At 41.2% G+C, this 24,227-nt stretch overlaps 2 protein-coding genes across 7 annotated transcripts in view; both read left to right on the forward strand.

Annotated features, from left to right (window-relative positions):
- The first annotated feature begins 1,052 nt into the window (after nt 1-1,052).
- On the forward strand, nt 1,053-18,418 carry LOC135916747 (zinc finger protein ZFP2-like). 6 transcript variants are annotated; one of them, XM_070540741.1, is made up of 6 exons: nt 1,053-1,462; nt 4,367-4,453; nt 10,056-10,158; nt 11,548-11,662; nt 12,280-12,351; nt 13,378-18,418. In XM_070540741.1, the coding sequence occupies exons 4-6, from the start codon at nt 11,644-11,646 to the stop codon at nt 13,944-13,946; spliced, it is 660 nt and encodes a 219-aa protein (XP_070396842.1). In that variant the 5' UTR covers nt 1,053-1,462; nt 4,367-4,453; nt 10,056-10,158; nt 11,548-11,643; the 3' UTR covers nt 13,947-18,418. The 6 variants fall into 6 exon arrangements, with proteins under 6 accessions (XP_070396842.1, XP_070396844.1, XP_070396843.1 ...); XM_070540743.1 differs by lacking the exon at nt 10,056-10,158; XM_070540742.1 differs by lacking the exon at nt 4,367-4,453.
- Nucleotides 13,820-24,227, forward strand: part of LOC139061136 (zinc finger protein 596-like) — a 31,491-nt gene continuing 21,083 nt past the window's right edge. The window contains exon 1 of the mRNA XM_070540747.1: nt 13,820-13,948. The gene's annotated coding sequence lies outside the window, so the exon portion shown is untranslated. The remainder of the gene's footprint in view (nt 13,949-24,227) is intronic.

The following is a 24,227-nucleotide window of genomic DNA, read 5'->3' on the forward strand; positions in this document are numbered from 1 at the left end:
CGAGGGCAAATAGACGGAAAAAGAGTGGCAGTAACGAAGGGGAGGCTAGAGGATTGGTGGAGGAAGTCAAGGGATAGATAATACCATAAATCGGGACATAATGTTTCCTCTACTATTTTAGATAGTTATCTTGGGGGGGAGGAGGGGAGTAAAAACTAGGTTGAGAAAAAGAGGATATAAAGAAAGGTAAAAAAAGGAATAATAATAAAATAGGAGGGGGGAGCAAAAGGCTAGGTGGCGCCAGCCGCCGCCCGTTACAAAGGGTATAGCCGTCATCCATCCATCTGTCCATCCATTCGCATTGTTGAAATCGCAATCATGTGAAATGAGAATCGCATTGCGACGCGTGCAACAGCACCGATTTTCGTCGTTGCAGTCGCAGCATGTGAAACAGCCTTTACAGTGAAATTGCCAGTATCAACAAGTTCATAGACCAAACCGTCATGGGGCGCGGGCGAACGTCACAGTGCGCGTTTTGTGCTGCTCACCGAACATCGCAGTCCCGGCGCAGTAGCAGAAATCTGTCTGTGCTTGCTGCATACCCGAGTTGTAGCCGATGGCTGTCTGCCGGTTCTAAGTTTCGCGAGGCAAGCTTCACGCAGCTTTTTTTCCTGCGGCTTCGTGTAAATAATTAAGGCTGACACCGGGCTCCGTTGCGTACGTACGTCCGGCACGAACACTGAGCAGTAGCCTACCATGCTGCACGCCTCCAAAGGCAGCCACTACCTATTATAGTACTTTCAAATGTTGGCACGCAGACACCCAAGGCGGTAAGGCCTCACCACTTATTCCGATCCGCAGTGCAGGTGGGACTTTAAACTTTCGTTTTCAACTCGCTTCGGCGCTTCCGAAGCAGCCGCTGTGTTCACGTGATCTCTCATGTCGCGTCACGCCAACGGTGGCGCGCGCGCGCGCGCAAGGGGCTTTACGCGCGCGCACACACACACACACACTAGTGTGATTGGCAAAAGCGCTCAGATGTTTTCTCTCGCGTCTGCTCTTTACTCGCGCCTGCGCACAAACTGGCGATCCCTCAAATCACGCCTCAAATGAACATCTCCTGTCCGCAGGTTCCTGCGCGTCACTACTAAATACGAAACCGAAATCGTAGTCGCTTTGTTGTCAGCAACCGTCAGTGCGTCGTCGGACGTTAGTGAATCGCGGGAAGTGACGTTTAGGGTTGTTTTGTCGAATGTTGCACGTGTTGGACGCGACGCCGCTACAGGGCGCCAGTTTTATTTTAAAACTTGTCACAAAAGGCGGGTTTGAGATATTCAGCAGGTGACAACACGTATTTTACTTTTGGGATACTTGTGCGCGTAGCTAAACGATTTCGCCAAGTGGTTAGTTGAGGTGCGGCCGACAACTCCGGTCGCAGCGACTGCGGAATCGTTGCAAAAAGTACGGGCAACGACGTATTGTGAATCGTTGCTGAGTGTCGGACATTGTGTGAATATTGAAGGTAACGTATGATCGTTTCATTTTTCATTTTAGTGATTGCAATAATCAGAGGCATGCTTCGCATTTCTTATGAAAAGTAGGGTGCGCGTTAGATTTTGGTGCACATTATTTTCTTATTTTATAGTCTACGGCAAATGCGGTATATCCTTGAATCTGAGGAAACTGTGTAAACCCGCACTAACCTACGTAGTGAGGACGTGAGGACAAATATATTTAATGAAGCTGGGGACGACACAACGATAGAAAAGAAAATAAGGGTTGCAATAACGAATAGGAAGTGGAGTTGTGTGGAATAGATGGGAATTAGGAAGTTGTCCCCGGCAGCCATAACTTCTCCAAACGCCGGCGGCATCTGCCGAGGTTGTGCATATGCTTCGTATGAAGCCATACTTTTCCTCATGACATTAAACTTTGCACCATCTGTGGACAGCCTTCGGAGATTGGGTTTTTTTCTAAAGGAGGGACAAATATGCCACATCCTATATAATCGCCGCTTGTATGTGCCAGGCAATGAAAACAACGCTGAAGTAGCATGCCAGTAGAAAAACAGAGACAACGACGTCGCGTTGACTGCTCTGATAAAGTTCTTTCATACGTCCTTTACACCGGATTTCCCCTCTCCTACTAGGCTGTGACAATATATATTCCCGGCTGCAGTGGCCACATTTCGATGAAGGTTAAATGCAAAAACGTCTGTGTACAGTGTATCGGGCGTGCGTTAGAGAAGCCCAGGTGGTCAAAATTAATCTGGAGTCCCTCACTATGTCTTGCCTCATAATCGAATCGTGGTTTTGGCACGTAAAGCTCCAGATTTTAATTTTTATAAAGTTTTTTCACCAACCCACCTTTGTGCTACACACCTCACATGGCATGCCTTTGTCATCTGGCCTTCTCCCATCTCCCTTCCACCCTTCCAACGTCAGCCAGAGGATGGAATGGAGTCGGGAGAGGGACACGCAATGCTGACGAAGCGATAAAGGCAAGCTCTGTGAGGTGCACGGCACAAAGGGAGATGGGGTTATGTGGCCCGTGCTTTTTATCCCTAGAGGATTTTTCATTAGTCTTCCTTTTGGTGCATGCACCCAGTTGCCAGATTTCATTGTTATCAGCAATAACATGGCTTAGGGGCATTGTAGTAAGCAGTTTGTTTTCCTATGGAACAGATAAAAAGATACAAAAGGCTGCTCGTTGTTGTATCCGATATCTTGTTTAATCTAGTCTCACTATAAGCATCCTTTACAGCACATGTGGCTCTAACAGCACCAGACTGGAGTACGGTAGAATAAGTGTGGCTGCATGGATGTGTAGCGAGTGACATACACATTGCTGAATCTTATCTACTCAGTAATTGAGCACTGAAACTCTCTTTCTGGGGGAAAAAAAGGCATTTACTGCTTATCCATAAAGCCACTTGGCATGATTTTTTTATAGATCGAAAGTCTGTCTCCTGTATCCGAAGTGGGTAGTCATACTATTTTGATGTAAACTGCAAGTTCTACTCGGGACCAAGAGATTGAAGAGTGACACGGTGGTGCTTAACAGGCAAAGAAAGACAGAGGAGACTATAAACAGTAGCATGTGCACACTAGTCTACGTGCGGGTGTAAAATTAAAGACTTGGACTGTTTTTGCCAAGGTGATACCAAGCAGCCTCAGAAACTGCAGAAGCAGCAACAAGCTACGTGTAAAGCCAAAACTTTGTTAGTTCCGGTTCAGTACATATTTCTAGTTCAACTCTGGGACAGAAAAATTAATGTTCAAGTCAGTTGGAACCAGTTTATATCTTTTTGTGTGATCAAAGAACAATTACTGGAAAACAGCATAAGTTTTCTTCATTTGCAGTGCTTACATACATACATACGTATGTACGTACTGTAAGTGGTGTTTGCAATTGAATACTAACTAGCCTATACCCAAGCTTCAATAAGCTTTTTAGCATGGAAACTCTAGGGTCATAGTCAGCTGCATAGTAAGACTTAAAATGAAAACAAAAATCATGCATGGGTTTCTTTATTTGCCTGCTACAAGTAGTTGTTAAAACAACAGCATATTGTGGGAGCACTCTTTATAAGTAATACCCTTTCTAATATGTTGAGGAAAAAATGTACAACCATTGGAGAAATAAAATGTGTTTCAATGTAGGCTATGCTCACTTCATGGAAACTTCTGTGGGAGCCACTCCCGCGGCTGTTTGAGATTTCTTGTACAGTTCTTGCTGTTCCATTCTTGCTTTTTAGTACTGTAACATGCTAGTGCCTCCTCCAATTTGTGGATCAATTTTATTGAGATATTCCTTGCCAAAAGGGGTCACGGCACTGGTTCCTTGAGCAAACGTACTAGTCTCAATTTCTCCTTTAAAAGAACACCCAGGTCGTCGTCCATATTTACTGCAGCTGGCAAATCTGTAGATGCGATATTGATGTGACCGTTGTCTTTACGTTATTCATTCAGCACCAGGCCTTTGCCAGATGTATCCTGGTCTTGTATTTTTTACTAATAACGAGTAGTCGGTACTGCGGATCCACGTAAATTGCTGCGTTTCCTCTCATGAGTGTAGTCAGAGGCCCTACCAATGGTGGAGGTATTGTAGAAGTCTTCATCAAACGCTACAACCGTGTTTCATAAGTGTTGCTGATTGTAAGCAGTTCCTTTTGAAACACTCGGGTAGCCTTCTCTGACCCAGCTCAGCAGCAGGTGGGTTTGATTCGTTTTGATAGGGGCAAACTGTATATACTTTCGTGTTCATTGATTTAGGTACACATTAAAGGGACACTAAAGGCAAATACTAAGTCAACGTGAATTCTATAAATACCATTGCAGAAATCTTGCAATGCTTGTTTCAGGCCAAGAAAAGAATTATTTTACGAGAAAATTTCATTTGAAAGGTCTGAATACATTTATCGCAGTTCGTCTCTCGTCACCCAACCGGGTAGTTGTCACGTTACATACGCCATCATTGCCCTTTGCCACATTTGGTTTGGTGACTACCGTCGGTGAGTAAAGCGGCGCCCAGCAGACCGTGGTATGTTTTTTGCACTAAATGCAAACATGCGGCCATGGAGAAACCAAGAGAGATCCACTGCTCTCTCTTCTCCATGGAGAAACCATGGAGAAGAGAGATCAGTGGATTCACTGCTGTAGCTGCTTTTCGTCTTGTGGTGTGGACCATTCTGGCATTCCATGGCATCACATGGAAGTGGAATTTTCTGCTACTGGCAGTTTGTTGAAGTTTCGTGAGCCAACAAAACCAGAGCTGCGCTGCACGATAATGAAGCTACTCAAACGTGAAAGCGGGGATGCCGCAGAGTTGAACGAAAATTAAACCTTTCGGCCACCTGTATTGTTGTCAAGGGTAATCACAGTGAGGTGTTTTTTCTAAAAATGAAATATAACTGGACAAGTAGCATTTTCTTTTGTTTTATACTGCAATACAATTATGTTTTTAGGATGAGTGGTTGAGTACTATCGACAGAGTTTAAATGGAAAGTGCCTTTGTCGTTGGGCAAGTATTTGAATGTCCCGTGGAAGTCTTTAATAGTGTCCTGCATTTACCTCAATTTATGGATTACCATTGCTGTGTTTGTGATAAAATTGATTCCTTAGAGATTCTTGAGCTCTATCACTTGAGCCTGACGTCACATTTGCCTTTAGTGTTCTTTTAAAGAAAGAACTTCACATGGCCAAAATAATCTGGTGTCCCCAATGATACCATGCCTCATAATCAGGTCATGGTTTTGGAGCATAAAACCTCAGAATTTAAATACTTTTTCTGCAGGCCTTTTTCAAGTATCTCACTTGGTCCCCCCAAGAATAGTAGCCTTCCATTAATTCGACTCCAGTTAATTTCATTGTGAAGAGGAAACACCAGAAAGGAGACAGGAAAATGTAGAAGGGAAGGAAAAACGGGCGTTTATTGGGACAGCCTCTTTATCCTTTCTTCATTACAATTTAGTTAATTATTTTTATTGGTTACATAGTATAACAAGATATCATACATTTTCACTTAAAGGGACCCTAAACGGTTCGGACAAATTTTGTAGATTCGTAGGGTACAGCTTAAGTTAATCATTCGCACCACAATTTGTGTGAAACGTCTCATATTAAGAGAGCTACGGACGATTACAAGTTACCCTCCTCCATATTCCTGCATTTCTTCCTCAACTAATTCGCCAAGTGATCGCGGCTAAGCTCCACCTTCAGTGGCTCTGCATCATGATGTCACGTCGTGTTGTCGACTTCCGGTTCTCTAGGAGCGCATGCTCGCGAAGCCTCTCCAAACTCTCCGTCAACTGCTTGGCAGTCGACCCCAAGCGAGAGCTATCGAAGCAGCTTGTGTTGCGAGCACTCTGTTGCAGCGTCGAACGGGTCTCGTGTTCCGGTAACCACAATTAATGATCTAACAACTCAGTATGGTTGAACAAAATTGTGAAAATCATTCCACGTTCCCTTTAAGGAGAAAAAGGAAATGGAATAATAAACAAAATAAATATTTCTGAGTGCAAATATTATAAACAGTACTGACGGAACAGTGTCGATGCAGTTACATTTCCTGTAAAAAAAAACTGCTTAAGAGGGTTTAGAGCACATAAACATCAAATAAAACCAATGCATGGCATTATAAGTGTGTCTACAGTGCAGCTAAGAAAGTTTCGGGAGTGGTTGATAGAGCTCATTGATCTGGTTAAACAACTTCAATGCAAGACAGAAAAATTCTAGTCCGCTGTTATCTCTTAACATTCGTGCCCTGTGTGACGACTCATGTCCTGTTTGAACATGTATATTTTATCTCATGTTAGGTGTGCAGACTTGTCCTATTGTATGGCTGTTGTTTTCGACCTTGTGTCAGCATCTGCAGTATATATACGGTGTCCTACGTAACTTGCACAAAACATTTAAAATATGCAGATGCCACATAAGTGGACAGTACCAAGGTAATGTTGTTTGCTGTCGCTTAGAGATACTGAGATCATTTTTTTGTATTCTGCCTAATTACATAATTGGTCTTAATTAATGAGCTTCTCAAATATAACTAAATGAAAAGTGTCAGTGGGAAAATTGTAGAGCAGCTGAAAAATTCCTGATACAGCTCTTTATTACTGAATTCGTGCTACATAAACATCTTTTTTCGTGAGTGAAAGAAGTGTGTGAATATACACAAAGCGCCCATAGCGGCACCAAGATTTAAAGATATGCAAATTCCATGTAGCTGGACACAACTGCGTGACTGGCCACTCGAGGCACTTTGGGTGTATTCATGGGCTTCTTTCATGTTTGCAAAGAGGCTTTTCCTTATTTCTATTCATTACTTCTATTAGTTGGTCGAGCTGCTACGATTAGATTGGAATAATTGATCAAGACCTAGCAGTTACGCTGATAAATTTTCAGTAGGCAGTGTCTGTATTTTTTTAATATCAGTGTTGCCCTGGCTTAAATCAGTCTTACCCTAAAATGGGCGTAAATGAGAAATCGTAACATTATTGGCATCAACGCAACAATCATGAACAAGTGCTTAAAGTCTGGCACGTTACGATAAATACATAAAACTTGGCAGGTATGATTATGTGCGAGTCTTATGAAGCTTTTATATAGGTTATGCCTGGTGCTGCAGGCTTCCACATTACAACATAGCAAGTTTCCTTTTTATCTCTTGAAACTCTCGGCTAGTGATGGAGTCAAGAAATTCGTAATTGAAATAAGCTTGGACAACAGTAACCTTGATGTTCAAGCCATAATACGCAGAAACAGCTGAAAAAGAAGATGAAAGGAAACTAGGAGCCGGATTTTTATTTGTTGCAATCATAAGAAGCCAACAGAGTGTGACGTCAAGGAAAGCACCAGGTAAATTTTTACTGCGCTGTGTATGTGTTTTATTTTCCTCTGTCTATGTTATTTTGCACTTCTCAACTCAGAAAGGTAAATTATTTGCAGCTTTTATTGACTGAAATATATTTTCATTGCATCAATAAAAACTGCAAATAATTTCCCCTATGCTTTCTTTGGTATCATTGTCTATTGGCTCCTTATGAGAGAAACAGCTAAAGAATTTGTAAAATAGTTCTCTAAAGGATAAGCAAAATGTCTCAACGAAGTCTCAGTTGAAACATTATTTGCACGCACACTTCTTGAAAACCTCTTCTAGCTGTGTCAATGCCACATTATTAGAGGTCTAGAAAACTTCCTCAGGGAAGTTTTTGAGAACTTTTATGAGTAGCGGGCCCTTTCTTTTATTGCCTGTTTTTCACATATATGCACACACATTGTCAAAACATTAGGTCCCTGAACAAGTGTGTCAAAAGATGCAGATGATACACACATGTTGTTGAAATGTTAAAATTCTCAGTTTGTGAAGGGTTATAACCTTGAAAACTATTCTGGAGTGCATTTTTGCACTTTTGGCACTTCGAAGTTGGCATTTATGCTTTCTTGAAAGTACATCCATGCAGGCCGTGCGTCTGGGTCACAGTAATATCCAGCCATTCGGCAGCGTCATAAGCTACGAAGGCCAATGGGCATTATTAAACAAAAGGAATACCATCCCACAAAATCTCCATTGCACAGTATATCACGCCATCGAAAATGTAGGCCAAATCCGCTCCGTTGAATTGATAGAATTATGGGAGCACACGTAGCTCAACGCAGGTACGCCTCACTGCATTTGCTATGCGCTGGGATTCTGACGTTTGATGCAGTACTTGCAGCCGTCTCCGACTGCGAAAAAACAACTATCACATGACTCATAGGATTATTAACCTCAGACACATAAACTTAATGTGTAGTGAAAATTGGGTATGTAAGACGGGAGAGAAGACTAAGACTCCTCTGTTGGCCTGCATGCCCATTTTGCCCTACACATTGTGTAATGTGATATCAACACGTATGTTCTGATTAGGCGCATATAAGTTAGACAAAGTGTGAGCAAACTAGGAATCTCTACATGTATTTAGATATACAGGGTGCTTTCTTTTTTTGATAATTCAGATTTTTAATAAAAAGGCTATGACTGTTAGACACCTGTCGTTTTTACATAGAAGCTCTATGGCGGGCCGGAAAGACTTTTTTCTGTGTAAGTTAATCGAAAAGACTAATTTACAAGAATTTGCTTTTATTATTAACATGAGGGCAATTGTTTACATGGGAAACTTCTAGCGCATCACAATTTATGGCATGCCCATTTTTTTAGAAATAAAAAAAAAACATAATTTGAGATATTTTGGAAATGCGGGGCGAAGTTTGAATGATGGCATGCTGCGGCAAATTTTGACCCGACATACAACCATACGCACCTTCCAGGCAAAGTGTGATGTATTAGGAGCTGCTGCAAATGTCCGAGAGATTCATTTTCAAACTTTCTCACTCTTGTCATCACGGGGAATTCCAATCTGATATGATAGAAGGGATGCCTCTCCCATGTTCCCGTGGCGTTTGGTTTCAATGTTGCCTGGATTTACCTTTGAAATCCAATTACAAATATATTGAATCAGGTGCACTTTTAACGATCTTCAAAAATTAGGCTGCATTAAAATGTCACTGCCTTCAAATGCACCATTTATACAACTGCCCCTGAGGCACTTATAGAAAAGTAAATTAATAATTTTTTTTTTTCAAATATTCTGAAGCTCACATTATTAGTGGCAAAGTATGTCTACCTTCCCTAGGTACATGTTTGCGGTTCTTATAGCCTTTTTGTAAAAAATCTGTGTTGTATAAAAAAAAACACCCTCTAGAATGGCATAAGAGCTCTGTTCTCTCCACAGTCATATTCGTCTTATAGGATATGTAATTTTTTTTTGCCTACCATAATTACATGTTATTCATATTTTATTGCATCTGCTAGATAGCCATATTCATGGAACTCACCAATTCTATTTTTCCAAGCACGTTTAAATGTATGGGCTTTACTTTGTGTGGAGAATTGAGGGCAATACAACCTTTTAGAAACTGAATTAAACCTAAACCTTTCTATATAGTTTTGTCAACTACAGATACAATTCACAAGGAAACATTCACGGTCAAAAACAAGGATGTCGAAATAGGCTCTTCGAAATGGTTGTTTTCAAAATGTTTTTGAAAACCTCTTGCTACAAATGTGAATTGAATGTTTCATATTATACCAATGTGCCTATATACCTTTTGAGTCATCTTGAGAAGTTTTGTGTTTCGTGGGGAGGGACCTACATTACCTTGTTTGACAACCATTTTCTGGAGTATTTATTGAAGTACTTGATAGATGTCACCTTCAATTATTGTAGAAAAGCCTTCAGCAATCCCCACCAGTCACACTTTAATCAACTTAAAGAGTGCTGGCAAAAATATGTTGAGACGTGGTGTTTTGTGGAGGGGCCATTGTAATGAAAACTGTTTAGGTAGTGATTTGGGCTCAGAAGGAAAAAAATAAAGAAATTTCAGTATTATGAAGTAGGTTTGCCGTTATTTAATAATGGTTTGCAGTAAATAAATGATATCATATTATATTGCTAATATGCCTCTGTCTCTCTCCCCTCAGTATGTTTATTGATACATAGGGGAAATTTTTGTGTGAATGTACTATTATTGTTTTTGCTAACTTCAACTGTGATCTTTCTTGTGTCACCACAGATGCGTCTATCCTCCTGCAAAGCATCCAAGAATACGTGTGCTTCAGACTTTGCCAGAAATCCATCTCTTAAGTCTCTACTTGATCGTCCTGCTACATGACATAGTAGTTTGATTTATTATGAATTTACTGTTGTGAATTTACTGTTGTGTGACTGTGTTTACTGACTGAAACTTTGCTTGCTTAGTTTGTAACATGTGAAATTACTAATCTGCGGCTTTCGAGCTGCTCTCGTGGAATTGTACGAAAAATAACAGAAGGGTAGAAGTTTGGTGAAGTCCAAAAAAGTGAACGCTAGTGAAGCACAAGAAACAAGGACAGAAACAGGATACAACACATGCGCTAATTTCAACAAATTAACTTGAAACAGGGTGTCAGTGCATACATTTAATCGACTCTCATTACCACGGACGCTGATAATCCAACAGAATATGCTCATTTTGTCTGATGTTCATTATATCTCAAACGCCTCGCTTCCAAAACATTGGTCCCGATGTGTAACAATGTTATTGCAAATAGTTAGTGATGGATGTCCTAAGTAAAGGAAACAAACAGAAAAAGTCGCAGTTTCACCCGAGATGTGAAGCTTCAATTCGTACACTTTGTCCACATCGCAGATCGCTTTCAAAATATGGCTCACGTGCGGCCGTGCCGTAAGCAGCAGCCGCCGGAGTAGACCCCACTCTCCCGCACGTCCCCTTGTGCCTCGCTTGCGAAAAAAGACGGTGTGCTTCCGCCCCGCCTCCCTCCATTGTGTGTGCCATATTGAGTCGTGATCATTGGCTCACCCTCCCAAGTCAGTTGTCAGCAGGTGTCTACATGGCAAAAGTCCGTTTTATACGAACAATTTTGACTAAAATTGCCGCTAATTTCGTCTCCTGTAGCCGACAGTCTGTTGTAGAGCGGTCCGTTAAGAGCGAACCTCGTTGCATAATTAAAATAAGTAGAGCAAACTAAGGTTGAAATATGGTGCATTGTATTCGAAAGTCTGTTGTATGCAGGTCCATTGTAACGAGCGTAGACTCGATGTATATATAAAAGCAAAAATTGCACTCAAGTGACTTGAGGCCATGCGCGGATTATCCTGCACTTAAAAACAATAAATCATTTTTGACAGATAGGGAAGGCATACTCACATACTGAGAACCGAGGCAATCCATTTTTGTTGATCCAACCATCAGTCTAGTCAGAGTATATTTATTTTTTGTCAGAATGGCACATCTCTGAAGGAGCAGGCAGCGCCTATACGTATTGCAGTACAATGCGAGCCAACCTTCTCAGCCTGGTGGAGCACACCTAGGCTATTGTGGCCAACCTAGCACTGTTGCATGTGCTGTGGATTTTACTAGAATATGGTTAAGGGGAGACAATGAAAGATGCGCTCATTTGGGTCAGTAACGAGCCATTGAAATATACTGTTGTAATTGACATTAATTTGATAGTACTGCCTGGAAGTTTGTGCTGTTTAAACATGTACATTTCACCACTTTCTAGGCTGCAGGTATGTCCCATTGGCGGGTGTTTCCAGCACAGCGATAGCAATGCCTGTTGCTATCCCCAGTTTGGGCGTTCTGTGGATCACATTATGTCATGCTTTTGCCCGTGAAAAGTAATTCTCATGTGACCTTGTAATGCATGGAGAGCATTTTTCGAGAAGTATAGTGTGGAAGTTCATGCCAGCTGATAGTAAATGAAGCTTTTGTCTATGCTGTAGCTTTCCAACATGGCAAGTTCTTGCCAAACCGAAAAAGATTGGGGAAAGTAACCTGAATAAATTTTAACAACGCTCTCATTGATGACCGTTTTTGTTCCATCTGCATGCTAAGTGACAGAAGTCTATTCCTGTTTGAGGACGAATTTTCTCTTGAGTAGCGATATATGGATTAAATGATACCATATTCAATGTCAGTTGGATAGCTTTCACGAGTACTCAGTGATAAAACTTTTGATGTGCTGAATAAGCACTGCCGGGAGCATTGGGACACTTGGTGTTTGGCGAAGGAGCCATTGGAATGAAGGCTCTTTGCAGAGCAAAATTTCTGTTCGAAGCACCGGTCTAATACATTCCACTTTTATGCAAGAGGCATGAACTATTGTTCTTGATAGATATATGAAATTGTAATAAATTTTTAAGTGTCGCACCATGGCCCAACCTAAACATTCTTGTCGATACAAAGGGAAAAGAAGCTTGTCTACATGTACTTGTGTTTGTGTTGGTCCTAACAGGGATCTCTCTGCTGTTACGGATGTGTCCAGACCTTCTACAAGGCACAGAAGAAGTTGTTTTGTTTGGACTTTGTGAGGAATCCATCTCAATAGGCTGATCTCAGAAAGAATGCATTCGTTTGCTGTGTTACATGATGCAGCAATTTGATGTGTGATTTACTTACGATTTTGATCATGAATATTGTTATGACTTTTACTGATTGCCAACTGTGCTTTTCTATTCTATGGACCAAGCGCAATGACAAACCTACTGGCTACCCTGTCACTCTGCTGAAATTGTGAAAAAGAGGTTCTATTGCAGTGTCTGATATGCTATCATCAGGGTAAAAAAAAAAAAAGCAGGCTGCAAATGTATCAGCAAAGGATGTAGCTCTGTCAAGATATTCTGTCATGTGGATATGTTCCTATGTTATATATATCAATTCTGCAGGTTGGGCAAGTTTGTGTTAGTGTCATTGAGAGAAACGAAAAAGGATCATGGAAAATATTCAGAGAGGAGCAATCCATTGTTTTATGTGGAGAAATATGGCAGTATTGTCCTCTACCGACAAATGTGGTGTCATTCTTTTCATTTCTTTGTAAATGCTGGCTGTGTCCATTTTAGTTTCGTGTTTTTTCATGTGATTTCATATTATTTTCTTTCATTCATACTTATATTTCATTTGATATGCTTCATGTGTTCCAATATGATTTGATGCCATTGTTGTGTTGGATTGTATAAATTATATATGAGAGAAACATACTGTACTTAGTTTAATAGGTCAGTGTGTAATGCAGTGTCACATATGCAAAGTCATATCTATGTTTCGTCATAACATTGAAATTGCATGCCAAATCCAATGTCTATGTATTGTGAGCAGGGGTTTGTATGTATTCAGGACACTTATTACGTATAGAGAGATAGGAACTTGCTTGAGACATGTACTGAATCAGTGTGCATGCCACAACTATAATACGAGGATTTGGTAGGCCAAGGTTATCCTATATTTTGCCTACAAATGTGGCAACTATTTTCGTTTCCTAATGTAGCACTTTAGCTCCATCAAATGCGGGACAGATGCTTCATATGATCTTCACGTTCTCCCTGTGACTTTCCAGGTTCCTTGTCATCAGGGCCACTGGAGCAGTACGACTCGCTCGTGTCAGTGTCCGGCAAACGGCATTCCTGCCAGCTGTGCCCCTTTGTGACTAAGTACAAGTCATGCATGCAGACACACCTGCGGATACACACAGGCGAGCGCCCTTTCAAGTGCCACCTCTGCCCTGAGGCATTCACTACTGTTTCTGCCTTCAAGCGGCATGAACGCACACACACTGGCGAGTGCCCCTACAACTGCCACCTCTGCCCTGAGGGATTCACTGATAGTTCCAACTTCAAGCGGCATGTCCGCACCCACACAGGCGAGCGTCCAGTCAAGTGTCCCTACTGCCCGAGCTCATTCTGCGACAGTTCCACCCTGAAGCAGCATGTGCGCACGCATACAAAAGAGCGCCCGTTCAAGTGCCACCTATGCCCGCAAGCATTCACTCAGAGTGGACATCTGACAAGCCATGAACGCTGCCACACGCGAGTGCGTTCCTTTTCCTGTGCACACTGCAGCGCATCCTTTTCACAGAATCAGAAACTCTTGATCCACATGTCCTGTCACACTGAGGAGAAGCCCTAAAGGTCAGGGGCTTGGAGTTTCTTGTACATCAATTGTTTGATCGATTTGTTTGTGGGAGCAGGTCACTTCTAAACTACACGGAGAGGTTTCCGGGTCCAAGCATATGGTTTCTTGTAATATTACCTAGAGGGAAGTTGACTCCATGGTCTATGCGAATGCCCTAAGGTGACTGCCTTCGCATGACTTCACAACTATGGGAGTTTTTATAATGAAAGCATGTCAGCCTGTTTTGTGCATATTTTTTAGGATTTAGCTATGATTAGACACTTTCTCTCTCCTATATTGATTTGCAAGACAACACTCCTATTTGTGTATGACTCTGACCTATAACTTCAAATGAAGAAAAAAAAGGAAATGCTAACACTGAAATCTAGTAGTCCTCTTCAATTCATGTAGTCAAGACTAATTTTCTCCATTCCTTCTGTAAACATTCATTTGGCCATATGACTGGTTTTCATAGGTTCTTGACTAAGCTGTGGAATTTTTTCCCTTTGACTTATAAGTTTGACGTCGAAATCATTAAAAGCATGGCAGAAAAAATTTTTGCAGGCACTGTTAACTTCATTTAGGCCTCATAATCAAATGCCGCCAATGTTTTGTGTGAAGACTAAATTTTTATGAACGTTTGTGTATAGTTCATTTGCAACAACTAGCATATAAGGCCAGAAAATGTTGCACGTGTAAATGAAGAAAAATAAACGAGTCTGAGGCAATTTGCAACCCAATTTGCGCGAGGCTGTTTGCTTTTGACTAAAGTTGACCACATATTTACGGAATTGGCAGGAAGACCTTTTCTGATAGTTTACAGCTGGCAAAAATACTAAAAACACTTGACATTCTTAGAGGGGCACTTTGTGCATTAAAAAAAAAAACTGTCTGACATTTGCGGCCTGCTCACTTGCATGGCTGGCATGTGCCACCATGCAAGCTGGCCAGTGTCTGGTTTTGTCAGTGCTAATGCAGGCTACAAGCAGGTGGGATGGCTGGAGGAAAACGTGCCACAGAGCTGACAATGCCCTTTAGTTGAATACTTGGCTCTCATGCAGCAGACTCGGATTGTAATCTTCTTGGGTTGGGGTGAGCTCTTTGTTTACCAGCCTGGTGGCTGATTAGCTTATCTGCTTCACCTATGGGTATCTTCTCAATGAAGAAAAGAACCTGTTCTATTTGTTGCTGTAGAAGTAGATAGCCAAGTTACATGCCTGCTACCTTGACAGATAAACATGATATGTTGTCCAATATTAAACGTACCTTTACAATAAATACACCATGTTCACAATTTTTTTCTAACATTGCCAGATTGTTACCACTATATAATGCTTTGACATCTTGCCTAGTGCCAGTGTCTTTTGTTTCAGCAGTCCAAGGAACTACGTAAATTTATTGCAGCAGGAGTTAAAATCTTTGAACTGAGTTTTCTGTTCCCATCCATTTCGTACGAAGGCAGAGGCAGTGGGACCTCCTTTATTACTTTTCAAGGTTTCCTGTCTAAAAATTCCAGCACTGCATCTTAAATAATTAAAGCATTGGAACCAAGCAATATCATTTCACCTTGCTCCATATCTATGTGGAACAACCAAGGAAAAGATAGATAAATTGCTGACATACTTTACATTCCGGTCATTATTATTGTGTTAAATTTTTTTCGTATGTGCATAACACAAATGCGTATTTGAAGTATAAGTAAGGGGTGCCAAACTTTAGATATAGGGTGAGAAACATTACAGTATGTGTCATAGTCTATGCGCATTTAACAGCACCTCTAAGTGAAATGCTATGATATGCTGAGTACGATTTTGGTTGTAAGAACCAATGGGTGGCACTGCGATGTATGTGGAATGCCAGTGCTTGCATTTGCTTCTCAATAATGGTACCAGTCTTGTGTTTATTGACCTGAATTACGTTTTAGTGACTTTTAAAACCAATGTCTTGTGATCAGACTGTTTGCATATTACATTTTACAGCCTTCCAACTTCAGTTTACAGGACAACCTCATCAGTGAAGTTAAAGCAAAATATTTGGAAAAACTTCTTACTCTACGGTATACCTTGTATTTTTATTGAGTAATTCACATTTTTGTTGAAAGAGTAATTTTTCACAAACTTGAAGATAAGCTTTCTACTGCTCATGAAACTTTATGAAAGTTTCTTCAGTCTGTTTTGCTTGTATAACTAAATTGCTCAGAAATTACATACGTGGTTAAAGATGTTACCACGCGATCAGGGCCTGTTTTCACAAAACTTACTTTGGGCATTCTTTCATTTGGTGAGCTTTGGTGCCCACTAATAAATACTATACTAATTGGCATGAAAACTAGACTATTGTCCTTTATATGGCCCTTAGAGATACCACAGTATTACCACTAGAAAGTACTGTTTAGCTTAGGGGCTGCTATATACATACAAGGGACGTTCTGAAAGTAAGATTCATCACTTACTTTCGCATGGAAGCTTTATTGTCAAAAGAAAAGAAAGAACGAAATTTGGGCCAATTCCGGTGGATGTGCAGGGCAATAGCAGTGGCTCATACCCCTCTAAGGTACAGACTTCAAGAATTCAGCAAAATGAAGTGAACAATGCATGCATTTTATGGGATTATGCATACAACTTTCATAACAGCATGTGTTTCAAGAAAAAACAAGCATCCAAACCACATAATTTATGATGAGGCACTCCTGAGAACAACATGAAGCGTCTAGCACACCCTGCGTATGTTTGCCGGTAAAGATGTTGCGGAAGCTGCCAAGCAATTTATTCCCATTACATAATTCAACTTACAAATTCAAGCGAGTGAGTTTTCATGGCATCCACTATGAAATCAAGTTCAATGCTGGCAACTGTTTTCGTATAAGCACCCTCAAACTTGAGGTAAAAGTTTACTTCTGTACCACTTGCTTTTCTAACCAAGTGCCTTTTTATGCACGGAAGCAGAAAAATGCCTGGAACATCAATGCATTTTACATTACCTTTTGGGTATGCATATCTGAAAACTGTTGTCATCCTCTGAATTAGCTGCATATGTGTGTGCCTTGTAACCTCACCTACAACTATTTGTACATTGTTGTGTGCGCGCCAAAAACATAATCAAGTTAACGTTTAAGTACCAAATATTTCGCAATAAGATTATTATTAGTTTTGATATTTTGTGCAAATAATGTCGGCTTTTTTGAGCAGTCAAGCTCAAAAGCTTGGCTTATGCTGTATGATGCTACAAAATTATTTGTGAAAATTCTGTTAGCTATATGAAAAAAAGAACACTGTGTATTCAGGTTCTTTCGTGATTGCTTCGCTTGGTGCTGCAAATTGCTTTGTTTCTTGTTCCTCTTTCTGCCATTGCTAAGTGACTTCTTGCTCTAGCTGCATTTTTTTTTCATTGATTCTCTAAAGCCATTTATCATTCAAAATTCATGCATCCACCAGTGACTGAAAGCTGGAGACATTGAATTCCCCTCCCTCTGTATATCTGATAACATCTATCCATGTTTGCTGGCGCGCTGTTCCTTGGCTGATGTGCTGTTGCCCTCAGATGCGGCTCTGTTCAATACATTTTTATTTCTTTCTTGTTACAAGTGGTGATGTTATATTGAGCAGATATTGATGTGACTAGTTCAAGAGTAAGGGACATAGACATACCTGTGCATGTGCAAAAATGTACCTTCACTATCTTGTTCATTGACTATCTGAGTTTTGTGCCTGGGCTCACAAAGGTCAAGTGCGGTCCAAATTTCGACACATACCTGAACCGTCTACTGTATAGTGCTCCTTGCTGAACTGCAATGTCATTGTGCACCAGACTTTTGATGCCCTGTGCCAGGATCCTGGAAAACTGGTGACACATTGCTGTTCAACGTTGTATAGAAGGCGTGCTTGTGGAAGCTGTGCAACTACACGGTGAAGAGCTCATTCAGCATGGCAGGATACATACAAATATGTGTTTGCGATACGTTGTACAGTTGTCAGCACTGTGCACGTATCACCTACACCAAAGGTGTACGTCGTAAGTGCACGGCTACACCTTTGTAGCCGTGCTCTTACGCATCAGTACTGACAGTCATTCAGCTGCCACAGTGGCAGCTGTATATTTTAAACGGAGAATGAACTGCTGCAGCCTATGTGCACAAATAAATAGACCGTAATTCATTGCGGGAATCGAAATTTAGTGAAAATTAGTAATTAGAATAGTAGCCTTCCATTAATTCGACTCCAGTTAATTTCATTGTGAAGAGGAAACACCAGAAAGCAGAGACGAAAATGTAAAAGGGAAGGAAAAACCAGGTGTTTATTGGGACAGATTCTTTCTCCTTTCTTCATTACAATTTAGTTAATTATTTTTATTGGTTACATAGTGTAACAAGACTGCATACATTTTCTCTTAAAAGGACCCTCAACTGTTCGGACAAATTTTGTCCTGAAAAAGTTTGGCGATTGCGGTAGGATGCATCGCTGGCTTGCGTTAGTTTCATTAAAGAGTCCCTGAAACTGTTTGGACAAATTGTGTAGATGCGTAAGGTACAGCTGAAGTTAATCATTTGCATCACAATTTGTGTGAAACATCTCATATTACGAGAGCTATGGACGATGACAAGTTACCCTCTTCCATAGTCCTGCATTTTTTCCTCAACTAATTCACCATGTGATTGGGGCTAAGCTCCTCCTTCAGTGGCCCGGCGTCATGATGTCACGTTGTGAGGTCGACTTCCGGTTCACTAGTAGCGCGTGCTTGAAGCCTCTCCAAACTCTCCGCCAGCTGATTGGCAGTCGACCCCGAGCGAGAGCTATGAAAGCAACGCGCGTTGTGAGCATTCTGTCACAATGCCGAACATTTCTGGTATTCCGGTAACCGCAGGCAAGCCGGACGTTTAGGTGGAACAGTGGAGGCATAAACTCAAGCGGATGAAGGAACTTTAGCTTAGACGTACGTGAGCAGCCTGATCGGTCTCCACGGTTGAGCCACGCGTTGGTGCAGAGCTTAATCAGCCAAACAGAGCTAATATTGCTCTAACCAAGTGTGAAACATTTTAAACATTTACAAAAACAATCTGCTAATGATTACACTTGTACGAAAAATTTACTCCAATAGCAAAGAATACCTTTCGTTACTGCCAGTGTGTGTGGTTGAGCTCTTTGCCACCAGGTGGCTGCACCATGCAGACCATTCATATTTGTGCTTTTGCTCATCCCGTGAAACGACACAGTCAAACGGCCAGGCCCTGTCCCCTTGTGTTTGCATTTACCCTAATACCAGACTCTCGAAACGCTACGGCATTAGTGATTGTCCGGCGTAAAGTGACGGCTGCAAACGCAGAAATCCTGGCGCTGATTGGATAGCTGCAGCCTGATTCGCATCAGCCAGTCTGCTGCCTTGCAGAGGGACACGATGTCGTAGCTTACTACATATATTGCCAGGCGTTACGTTTGCAGTCCACAACGCAACAAAATCGAATCATAGTAGTTTTTTTCTCTCTCTCTTCGTCAGCTGGGTTCTTCTTTCTTCATGTTTTCATTCGTTCTCGGCTCTTCCTAAGCTGCTGCACTGTCCTCTCCTTCGGTAAATTGAACTGAATTTATTTACGGACAGAGATTAGCGGTTATACTAAGTATATAGCAAACAAAGAAAGACGGTTCACGTTAACGAATGCGGCTGAGCAACGGCCTCGGAGCAGTACGTCGCTCCGATCGGGCACTTGACGAGATCGGTGCGTTGTCTCTCAAGTCTCCGACCACACTGGAACCTCTCAGTATGTACGAAACAAGGGAAACGAGTTCATATTAGCGAATGTGGCTGAGCAAAGACCTCGGAGCAGTCCGTCGCTCTGATTGGGCACTTGACGAGATCCGCCCGTTGTCTATCAAGTCTCAGACTAGAACGCCCCAGGCTGCCTGTGCTGCCTCGGCCCAACCCAAACATTCCTCAAAGACTTCCTTCTCCAGATGCCACTGCAGTGGCTCACTGCGCCATTTATGGCGCTCGCCAGAACCAGTGCACGAGAACCCCTGCCTCTCCATTTTTTGCCGAACAGTGTCCGGCCACTGCCTTCCCAAAGCAGGCGCCCTCTGGAAGTGGCCCGCGTGCGAGCCAAGAGTACAACATTGCAATGCAATTGATACACAAACACAGAGTGGACCCCAGAGAAGTCGAGCAAGTGCACACTTCAACCAAACAAAAAGAATGCACACATGACTGTAACCAAGTCGAAGATTCACAATGACCCTAGAATAGTGCTCGCGAAAAGACTGAGACCGACGCTGACCGCGGAGCTCTTGCAAAACGGAGCATGTTGTCACTCAAGCAGACGACGCTTGCGCTGTGCCGGAAGTGCTTAAGTGTAGTGAGAAATTGTTCTTGTGCATTGTCTTTCTGTTATTTTCTTCTTATAGAAACAACTTAACTAGCATTCCAACTATTACGAACATCATTTGTTCACCATAAAGGTGGCAAAAATCGACGACGCGCCCTGGGCAGCCAATTGGATAGTTCTCTACTGACATCGTCAATTGGGTGATTTATGTTATATGCGCAGGTACGGCTGAAAATTCCGTCAAGCAAAATGCTGCAATCGGCAGCGATATACATGTTTAAAACCTTATAATAAATTACACGCTTTACACAAAGCACTTAGATGCATCAGTTAACGATCTAACAACTCAGTATCGTTGTAGAAAATTGTCAAAATAATTCCAGGTTCCCTTTAAGGAGAAAAAGGAAAAGCAATAATAAACAAAATAAATATTTCTGGGTGCACATATAAAGAAACAGTGGTGAACGAACAGTGTCGGTGCAGTTACATTTCCTGTAAAAAAAGTGCTTAAGAGGGTTTAGAGCACATAAACATAAGAGAAAATGAAACCAACACATGGCTTTATAAGTGTGTCTACAGTGCAGCTAAGAAAGTTCTGGGAGTGGTTGAGTAGACCTCGTTGACCTGGCTAAACACCTTCAATGCAAGACAGGAAAATTCTAGTCCACTGTTATGTCTTAACATTCATGCCCTGAGTGATGACTCACGTCCTGTTTGAACATGTATATTTTATCTCATGTTAGGTGTACAGACTTGTCCTGTTGTATGGCTGTTGTTTTTGACCTTGTGTGAGCATCTGCTGTATATACAGGATGTCCCTTGTAACTTGCACGGAACATTTGAAATATGCAAATGCCATGTAGCTGGGCAGCACCATGGTCATGTTGTTTGCCGTCGCTTGGAGATACTGAGATTGTTTTTTTGTATTCTGCCTAATTACATAAATAATCTTAATTAATAAGCTTCTCAAATATTATAACTAGATGAAAATTGTCAATGAGAAAATTGTAGCGCAATCTGAAATATTCCCGATATACAGCTTTCTGTGGCTGAATACATTCTACATAAACATGTTTTTCAGAGCATAAAAGAAGTCTGTGAATATACACAATGTGCCTCTAGCAGCACCAAGATTTAAAAAGATGCAAATGCCACGTAGCTGGACAGAACCACGTGACTGGCCACTCGAGACACTTTGCGTGTATTCGCGGGCCTCTTTCACGTTCGGAAAGAGGCTTTCCTTATTTCTATTCATTACTTCTGTTAGTTGGTGAAGCTGCTATGGTTATACTGGAGTAATTGAGCAAGACCTAACAATTATGTTCATACATTGTTTGCAGGGAGTACCTGCATTCTTTAAATATCAGTGTTGTCCCAGCTTAGATCAGTCTTAGCCTAGACTAGGCGTAAATGAAAAATTCTAATGGTATTGTTGTCAACGCATTGTAAACAACCACGTAAAGGTGGGGGACGTTGCGATAAATTCGTAAAAGTTGTAAAAGGTATGTGTATGTGCGAGTCTTATGAAGCTTTTATATAGGCTATTACTGGTGCTACTGACTTCCACATTACAACATTGCAAGTTTCCTTTTTTCTCCTGAAGCTCTTGGCTAGTGATAAAGTCAGGAAAGTCGTAATTCAAATAAACTTGGACAACAGTAACCTTGATGTCCGACCCATAAAACACAAAAACAGCTGAAGAAGAGGATGAAAGAAAACTAGGGGCCCGATTTTTATTAATTGCAATAATAAGAAGCCAACAGACTGTGACACCAAGGAAAGCACCAGGTAAATTACTACTGCACGGTGTCTGTGTGTTCTTTTCCTCCGTCAATGTTATTTTGCGCTTCCTAAGTCAAACAGGTAAATTATTTGCAGCTTTTATTGACTGAGATATATTTTTATTGCATCAAGACAAATTACATATAATTTCTCCTATGCAATTTTGGTATCATTGTCTGTTGACTTCTTATGAGAGAAAGAACTAAAGAATGCCTGAATTGGTTCTTTAAAGGATAAGTGAAACGTGTAAAGGAAATCTCAGGTTAAACATTATTTACAGGAACACTTGAAAACCTCTTGCAGTTGTGCTTATGCCACATTATTAGAGGTCTAGAAAACTTCCTCAAGGGAGTTTTGAGAATTCTTATAGACATTCATCTCTATTTGCAAATGAATTTGCTACTGATAATAGCAATTAATTTATATCAGAACTAAAGACAATGACTACTTCTATAATAAAAAACACTGCTAAAAGAAGAAAAATAAGCCCACTACAGCAGCATTCGAACTTGTAATCTCACGTTCCCAAATCCGACACCTTAAGCACTAGACCATACCAGGCCCCTTTTTTTTATTGCCCGTTTTTCACATCCATGCACACACACCGCCAGAACATATGGTCACTGGACAAGTTTCTCAAAAGATGCAGATAATATACATGTGCTGTTGTAATCATATTAAAATTCTCAAAGTGTTGTGAAGGGTGATAACCTTGACAACAATTCTGGAATGCATTTCTTGCACTTTTTACACCTCGAAGTAGGCATTTAAGCAATCTTGAAAGTACATCCATGCAGGTCGTGTGTCTGGGTCACAGTAATATCTAACCATTCGGCAGCGCCATAAGCTATGAAGGGCAATGAGCATTATTAGTACAAAAGGAACACCATCCCGCTAAATCTCCATTGAAGTACGTATCTAGAGATCGAAAATGTAGGCAACTTCAGCTCCGTTGAATTGATAGAATAGTGGGAGCATACTTAGCTCAACGCAGGTACCCATCACTGTGTTTGTTGTGCACTAGGATTCTGATGTTTCATGTAGTACATGCAGCCATCTGTGACTGCCGAAAAACAACTATCCGATTACTCACAGGATAACCAACCTCAGACATATAAACTTAATGCGTAGCGAAAATGGGTCATGTAAGACAAGAGAGAAGACTGACTCCTCTGTTGGCCTGCATGCCCGTTTTGCACTACACATGTAATGCAATATCAAAAATTGTGTTCTGATTAGGCGCATATAAGCTAGAATGAGTGTGACCAAATTAACAATCTCTACATGCATCTAGATATACAGGGTGCTTTTTTTGGGGTAATTCAGATTTTTCATAAAAAGGCTATGACTGTGAGACACCTGTCATCTTCACATACAAGCTCCATGGCGAGGCGGAAATACTTTTCTGCTGCTTAAGTTAATCTGAAAAGACTAATTAACAAGAATTTGTTTTTTACTATTAACATGAGGGCAATCATATACATGGAAAACTTGTAGCGCATCACAATTTATGGCATGCCCATATTTTAGAAATGAAAAAAAGAGCACATAATTTGAGATATTTATCATCAAATTCCAAATCTCAGTCGACACAATATCGAGACTGCACATCCCGCTGTGCGTCAGATGACAATGCCTTGTAAAGAAGTGTGGGGCTAAATTTAAATGATACCATGCTGCAGCAAATCCTGACCCGACATACAGCCGTACGTGCCTGCCAGGCAAAGCTTGACGTATTAGCAGCTTCCGCGGCTGGCCGAGGCATTCAATTTCAAACTTTCTTTCACTTGTCATGGCGGAAAATTTCAGTTTCATTTGATAGCGAGGATGCTTCTCCCATGCTGCCCTGGTGTTTGGTTTCAGTGTTGCCTGGATTTACCATGGAAATCCAATTATAAATATCTTGAATTAGGTGCAATTTTAAAGATTTTTTTTTTGTGGCTGCCTTCAAATACGCCATTTACACAACGGCCACTAAGGCACCTATAGAAAAGTAAATTAATAAATTTTTGTTAGCAGATGTTCTGAAGATCACAATATTAGTGGCAAAGTATGTCCACCTTACCTAGGAAGTTCTCTGCAAAAAAGCCATGTTTGCTGTCCTTATAGCCTTTTTGTAAAAAATCGGTCTTGTATAAAAAAAAAGACACCCTGTAGAATGGCGTAAGAGCCCTGTTCTCTGCACAGCCAGATTCATATTA

The sequence above is a fragment of the Dermacentor albipictus genome, chromosome 6 (assembly GCF_038994185.2).
Source record: "Dermacentor albipictus isolate Rhodes 1998 colony chromosome 6, USDA_Dalb.pri_finalv2, whole genome shotgun sequence".
Classification (NCBI taxonomy): Eukaryota; Metazoa; Arthropoda; class Arachnida; order Ixodida; family Ixodidae; genus Dermacentor; species Dermacentor albipictus.